The sequence below is a fragment of the Amblyomma maculatum genome, chromosome 11, assembly GCF_055883805.1.
Source record: "Amblyomma maculatum isolate TAMU_Amacu chromosome 11, ASM5588380v1, whole genome shotgun sequence".
Lineage (NCBI taxonomy): Eukaryota > Metazoa > Arthropoda > Arachnida > Ixodida > Ixodidae > Amblyomma > Amblyomma maculatum.
The window spans coordinates 23,793,460-23,800,959 of NC_139354.1; the positions used below are offsets into that span (position 1 = coordinate 23,793,460).

At 44.0% G+C, this 7,500-nt stretch overlaps 1 protein-coding gene across 1 annotated transcript; it reads left to right on the forward strand.

Moving 5' to 3' along the window:
• The first annotated feature begins 2,285 nt into the window (after positions 1 to 2,285).
• LOC146173150 (uncharacterized) lies at positions 2,286 to 3,386 on the forward strand. The gene is made up of 2 exons (XM_084584580.1): positions 2,286 to 2,297; positions 3,090 to 3,386. Exons 1-2 carry the CDS (start codon positions 2,286 to 2,288, stop codon positions 3,384 to 3,386), a joined length of 309 nt encoding a protein of 102 aa, XP_084440706.1.
• The last annotated feature ends 4,114 nt before the right edge of the window (positions 3,387 to 7,500 follow it).

Genomic DNA, 7,500 nt, shown 5'->3' on the forward strand with positions numbered 1-7,500 from the left:
TTTCATGTGAACAAGGCCAGAAGTGACGGGCCGCGAGCCATCCTAACAGAAGTCAGCTGAGTTCCACATTGAGACTACCTGTATTACTTAGTATTGTGCGTTAAAAAATAAAATACAACCTAAAGGATGCAACAATGTTATGAAACATCAGTGCAGCAGGTTGTGATGCACAAGAGAACACAAAAGAACAACGCCTGACAGTGGTGAAAAGCAAAGAACTTGTCACATGAGTCCGAAAAATAACAGCTCCCTGTGAATTGGATGCGGAAAGGGAAATCGTTGTCGAATAGGTGGGATCAAGAGTTTTGCTGTAAACGAAGCCGTCTACACAGAAACAGCGATGCATGATGCTCTTCTCGCGTGAATGCCTACACACACGCATCAATTTTAACGGAGCTTTGTTGAGCTGTAATGATATGCTTTATTAATATACTAGTCAAGATGAAGATGAAGAAATGGGTATGTACAGTGCTCGTAATGTGCGACAAAATAACCGACTGTTATTAGGGGGCAAGTGTAAAAGGGACGGCAGAAGTTTAGGTGGGTGGATGAGATCAAGAACTTTGCAGGAATCAGGTTGTTAGAGTTTGCACCAATTGGTTTAACGGAAAGAATTGCGAAAGACATTTGCCCTGCATTGGGTGTATATTACATAACGATGATGAACCACCAAGAAAGCATTTTTACTGTCGTTTTAGCAGTAATGGCACGGCATGCATGATATAGGGCACAGTGACACATAAATTTACCTACAGAATGTATATGTTTTTTTTTTTAAATATGCGCTTTCAAGTTTTCCCGCCTGATGTGGGCGGGCGCAATATATCTGCTTGTGACGCAAAGGTGCACGGACGTTAAATAGACCGTCTATTAAGCGAGAGCGCGATGACTACAGATTATTATTTCGAGTACTAGGTCATTCATTACGGCCACTAACGTTCTTCCGAGTTAATAATTCGTGCCACCTTGCCAGTTGTGCAGATACAGATGCAGTGACAGCATTCATGCTCACAAAGGCTGGTCTATAAACCCACGCATTATCTCCCGCGATTGCTTGTCGCACACAAGGACACAAAAAATTTGAATAACTTATAGCTATAAACTTTGCTTCGTACCATTATCATTCAGCGAATAACCTCTTTGCGACCGCTATAGGCCGAGACGAATAGTAACGTGCGTCATGTAACCGCATACATCATTTGCTTACTATTTTTGAAGTGAGCGTAGGAAACAAATCATTACTTCGAAATGAGCGGCCCGACGCCTTTTGTATCCGACTCAGATAAATCCTTCATTTTTAGGGAGCCTGGCATCAGGTGGAATACCGTCGATAATACCCTGTCTACCTGCTCGATTCCAGTGTCTTCGGTATTTCTGAAGAAACATTGATGTTTACCTAACACCTAAGAGCCAATTGTACGATTCCCAAGTGGCTCCACTGTGCCTTACTGCTACTGTTAGTACAGTGGCTAATCGCATTAGCAACTCTAATATAAATTATGTCAGCCTCCTTCCAGTGTGTTTAGCCTGTTCGAAACCCATCCCTCTGCCCCGCCGGGGGGGCGAAGTAGTTACGGCGCTCGACTACTGTTCCCAAGGATGCGGGATCGAATCCCGGCCTCGGCGGCTGCTTTTCGATGGAGGCGGAAAGAAAGGCGCCCGTGCGCTGTGCGATGTTAAAGAACCCCAGGTGGTCGAAATTTCCGGAGTCCTCCACTACGGCGTCTCTCATAGCCTGTGTCGCTTTGGGACTTTAAACCCCACAAACAAAACAAAAACCTGTTTTTATTCCCCTCCATTTTAGGTAATAAAGGTAATTTGTTAAGTTGCTGGCGGCGATGCAGTTGATATGGCTAAATAACATTTCGCGGTGATGCAGTAGACACACGTTTTTCGTAGCTTTCTCGAGACAGGATCATAGGCCTGAATTACTGACGGGCCGCGGGGACTGAACCCCGTTACTTGGTTTCCCCCAGTGCAGCTGACGAATGCTCACCTGCGCGAACAAGAAACTGCCGCTCTATTCTCTAGCGTTTCATTTACCTTTCTTTTCGTTTCTGTTGTGTCCCCCTGTGTACAAAGCGAACCATTCCGTTCAGCTTTCGGAAAACGTTTTGACCTTTTCGAGTGTCCATAAACTGGTAAGTGCCGCGATTACGCTTTCCCTCTCTGCAACCTGTTACTCGTCGGTAGAGTCTGTCGCTAGGGTTAGACGGTATATAAGTTCACTTGCCGGCTTCACCTAACAGTGCATTTTGCTTTCTCCAGCTCTCCAGCAGTTCGCCATGAAGACCATTGTGAGTATGTGCGTTTGGAACCGGTATCTATTAATATCCGATTACCATCCATCGAAACCTAGCATTACATATGGAATGCGCATTTCCCTTTGTGAATCCAAGGATTTAGATTCTGAAAATGCAGCTATAATAGCCACAAACAGTCGGGTGCAATAAGAGGCGTAAATGATCACGATTGGCGTTGGGAATTTGTCAATTACTTTGAAGCGATGCTCTTTACCAAAGAGAGACCTTTATCAGCCGGTTATATATAGTCTGTCCTAATATTTTGGGCTTTCAGGTCTGAACAGGACGTGCCGTGCCATTCTGCTAGCGTACTGATGCGTCTGTGGATTTTTACCTTTTGTTGGGCAAGCATGCAGTAACTCATCCTGTGCATTATAGATATCGCTTGAAGATTAACCTGTTATTGGATAACGCCTTTCGCTGTGCCGAGTAAGGATGAAGGGCTTTAGAGGGTGCGTTGATTATTCATAGCTTGAATATGTGACTCAGAGGGGAGCTAAGTGAGCGAAATGATCTTTTTACGATAACAAGTTTTTATAGACAGATAATATCGCGCACTTCAAGCACTGGCGACGCTTCCACGTGGAGCGAATTATTCAAGCCAAAGGGCTGACCCTTCCTATCACAGATGCACAAAAAATATCTGCATTGATCGTGTCTGAGATAGCGACCGAGTTTTTTTTTTTTTTTTGGGGGTAGAATCCATAAGACTATGCTCATCTAGTTCTGGTATTTATGACGACGTCATTCTCAAAGTGTACTAAGTAACCCATTTTCATTTCTCAGGTGTGTGCCCTCGTCCTACTGGCTGCATTGGCCACGGTCAACTCAGGCTATGGTGGCTATGGCTACGGCCGCGGTTATGGAGGCTACAGCCACGCCATCACTCATCATTACGATAACCAGAGGGCGCACTACGGCTACGGTGGATACGGTGGTTATGGAGGCTATGGAGGCTACGGTGGCTACGGGCGCGGGTATGGCGGTTACGGTGGCTACGGTGGCTACGGAGGTTACGGAGGCTATGGCCGTGGCTATGATGGTTACGGGGGCTATGGCTACGGGCACGGATTCTACGGCTAAAACACGTATGCGAATAAATGTGGTGTGCTTATGAGTGACGGCTGGTGACACGAATCCACTTGTGACCTCTTCTAGACCGCGGTCTTTGCTTCGGCCTACTTCTTCTGATACTGCAGACTGCAGTAGGTTTTCCGTACAGCCGACCTGTCACTACGTCACAACGGCCTTTCATCTTATAGATAATCGAAGCTAACTGGACTGTTGCTGTGGTACACTCAGCGGACAAGCTTCTGACACCTCTGAGATCCATTCTGTGCACTCTCAATTTTTGTTTTGTTGTTTCTCAGTCCCTTTTATAGAGTTGTGGGCTAGCAAACTGTACATAAATATTTCTACTTTTTCTTTATTTGTTCTTTCCCTTTCTTTATGTACGGAAAACATGGACATAAGGAATAAACATATATTATTCTTTGTTGAACTCTTCAGTATGTTTTCTTCTTTAAGGGAAGGGAAGGGAAGGGATATATGAGTGGTTTGTGAGGTTTAACGTCCCTAAGCGACTCAGGCTATAAGAGACGCCGTAGTGGAGGGTTCCGGAAATATAAACCACGCGTGATGCTTTAACGTGCACTGACATCACTTAAGACATGGCCGCCTTGCTTTTCGCCTCCGTCGTAAAGTGGCCTCCATGGTCGAAATTCATTCTCGCATTCTTTCGTGCAGCACTCCAGTGCCTTAAACACTGCTTTACTGCGGTGGGAGATATGACGTTCTGAGAAGGTGAGAGTTTCCAGAACATTTGAGTTTCCTATTACTCGTGAGTCATCCTGCTCTTTGAAAAGTTTCATATGGCAGTTGCATAATTATCGAGGGTTGCCACGTCAATCGCAAAGATACCACATAAAGCATATGAAGTGCTTGTGTACGCCATCGAACACACATGGGAACCGAACAGATGGCCGTATATTTTGTTTATCCATATCCGTACAATCACCAAGCGCAGCTCATAAAGAACGCTTCGTTTTGACCGTTAAACATGAAAAATGCCCGGGAATTCGGACTCTCAGAAGTAAACGGGGAAATAAATAGACACTTCTTGGGAATTGTTCGGCTGTTAGAAAAAACCACAAATCAACAATACGTGCACTTATGATTTCCATGAATATTTGTAATTTCTTAGCGGAGGGTTATCTTTACTAATTCCTGCTCACAGGCTTTAAGTGGTGTCCTGGCTTCTGGAAAACTGCGCTTTGTTGGCGCGTGGTATTAATGGGAAGTCTCCAATTGCAGATGAAGTGAGGCAAGGAAAGCACGCGCGGAACAACACTGCACGATGAGAAAAGTGTTCACGTGTCATCTTGTCAGTCAGTAAAAGGCAAGCTTTAAACTTTCTTGAAGGGCCATATTCGCTCAAGGAGACAATCTAGTGAGGTCGTGAGGTCTAGGCTGAAGCTGCCGAAACCTTACAATGCCATAAATAAGAGAGAAGCTAAGAGGAGTGTCGATCGGTATTGTTCTGAAGAACCGTTCATTGCGCGAGCTGAACCGGTGTGCCCTAACTAACATGATAGAGCCCTACCACAAATGGTTAGAACAGTAGGGCGGCTTCGCTGTTCACAACAGATATCAACTGGAAGTGTTCAATCAACGAAATTTCAGTTTTGTGCTGCCGTCAATTCACTCCCTGGGCGGGAAACTTATGGAATACGAATACGAGAGGAATAGCTGTGAACAAAGAGGCGGTCGTTTTATCGCACGCGTGGACTTGCGTAGAAAGTTCATGGGTATCTCGCTACCAGTCGAAAGTATATAAAAAGGCACGTTATAACACGACTGAAGACGCGTAGATGGTTTGGTAGAGAAGGCAATAAAAAGAGCGATGTTCGTTTGACAAATTTGTTTGGTTTTAAAAATATTCGCTGCACTCGTGTTCCTGCATTGGGCTGCCTGTTGTGCCGAAGGCCTCGTACACAAGGCCTATGAGGTATCTGTCATGCTTGAAACCAAGGGCGTATGTGCGCTCTTTGTAGCAGCCATCACACTGCCCACACACAAAAACCATTCAGTTTTTTTTTTTGAGTTTATGTATTTCCGTCAAAGAGGCAGGGGCTCGAACAAAAGTGAAAAACACTTCACTTGACGAGGTTCAAGCCCCTGTGTACAAGGCATACAGCGGTCGCAAATGTTTACATAAGCAGTGCATTATCTGCAGGACAACCTTTTATAGAAAAAATATATGTGCAAGGACATTGCATGAACTGAAGTAAACATAATAAAATAAGGAAGCTATATTTTAAAAAGTTGCTTGATTAGTGTAATAAACATAATACATATATGCAGTATGGACAAAAAAAGGAAAAATAAATCGTTATCATTATAGAATTCTTAACGAAGGTACCATCTCTCTTATGATGCAAAAAAAGTCTTCAGCGTTGACATACTAACATTTTCTACATTTATATTGCGAGTGTGGAGCTAATTAAGTAACGATGGAAGTGAAAATTCCAACATTTGACGGCTAAAGGTTGTGCGTAGAAAAGGAACTTTCCAAATTTCTGGTGACCGGGATGTATACCTACCCTCTTTTAAACTTAAGTTTGCGAGAATCTTTTGCGAGAATTTGCGAGATCTTGCACCTGAATTGAGAATGTGTGGGCTTGCATGAAGACCGACTTTTGAAATTTCCTGTGAACAAGGCCAGAAGTGACGCATCACGAGCCATCCTAACAGAATTGACGTCATCTTATTTACACCTTGAGGCTGAGTGTTTTCACTCTACAACGAGGAGACCTAAGTATTGTGCATTAAGAAATAAAATACATACGAGATCATGCAACCACATGGTGAAATATATTACCGAAGCGGCGGCCTTGTGGTAGAGCATCCGCCTCACATTCGGGAGGTACGGGGTTCGATCCCCAGTGCCGCCGGGTACCCACCGGTTTCCAATGGGTACAATATTAACCCCGGCCTGATGCTCGGCTCTTCTGGGGTGAAATGCTTGGGAAAAGGAGCCACGAACCAAAATGTTGGTTCAATAAGAAAAAAAAAAAGCACGATGTGATGCGCGAGCGATCGTGAAAAAAAAAAAAAAAAAGACAGCTCTTGACAATAGTGAGAAGCAAAGAACTTCTCATGTGGGTCCAAAAATTAACAACTCCTTGTGCATTTGTCATTTGATACCGAAATGGACAACATTGCCAAGCAAATGGCATAAAAAGTTTTCCTGGAAATTAAACCGATTACACCGGAACAACAACTTTCAATGCCTTCTGTGCTTGAAGCTCCACACATGCATCAAATTCTGCTGAGCTTTCGTCGGCCTACCATGATAACGATGTGGGTTATTAATGAGCTAGTCAAGATCAAGAATGAGAAATAGACGAGTGCAGGGCGGGTAATATGACCGAAAAAAAAAATCGATTGCCGTTACGGGCAAGCTAATCAGAGGTCTGCAGGAGATTAGGAAGTTGGCGGGAATTAAGTGGTCACAGTCTGCTCAGATTGAGTTAACAGAAAGTATTGGAAAAGACTTTAGCCCAGTATCGGCTGTATACTGGATAGCGATGATGAACAGCCGAAACAGTAATTTTACTGTGATTTTCAGCAGTAATGATGCTGCATGCATAATATAGGGCACATTAGCGCAGAAATTTATCTGCAGATTATATATGTTTTTTAGAATGTGCGCTCTCAAGGTTTCCTGCTTGATGCTAGGCAGGCTCGATATATCTACTTCAGACGCAACGGTGCACGAAAGCGAAATAGACCGTCTAGTAAGCGAGTGCGCGAAAGCTATGGAACATTTTTTCGAGTCTAAGGTCATTCATAACGACCACAAACGTGCTTGCGAGTTGGTCATTCACGTAACCTGGGTAGTTGTGTAGACACAGATGCAATGACCGCATTTGTGCTCACAAAGAGTGCTCTGTAAACCCATGCATTATCTGCCGCCATTGCTTCTCGCGTACAAGGGAAGAAAAAAAAGATCGAGAGATTAATAGCAATAAGCTTTGCTTCACTACATTACTGTTAACCGAAAACTCTAGTTCCGACGTTTGTACGCCCGGAGGAATGTGTCATACAACAGCAGGTATCATGTTTTATTCATTTTTACGGTGATCTTATAAAACCAATCATTGCTTAAATTGCCCTGCCTGATACCTGCTGTATG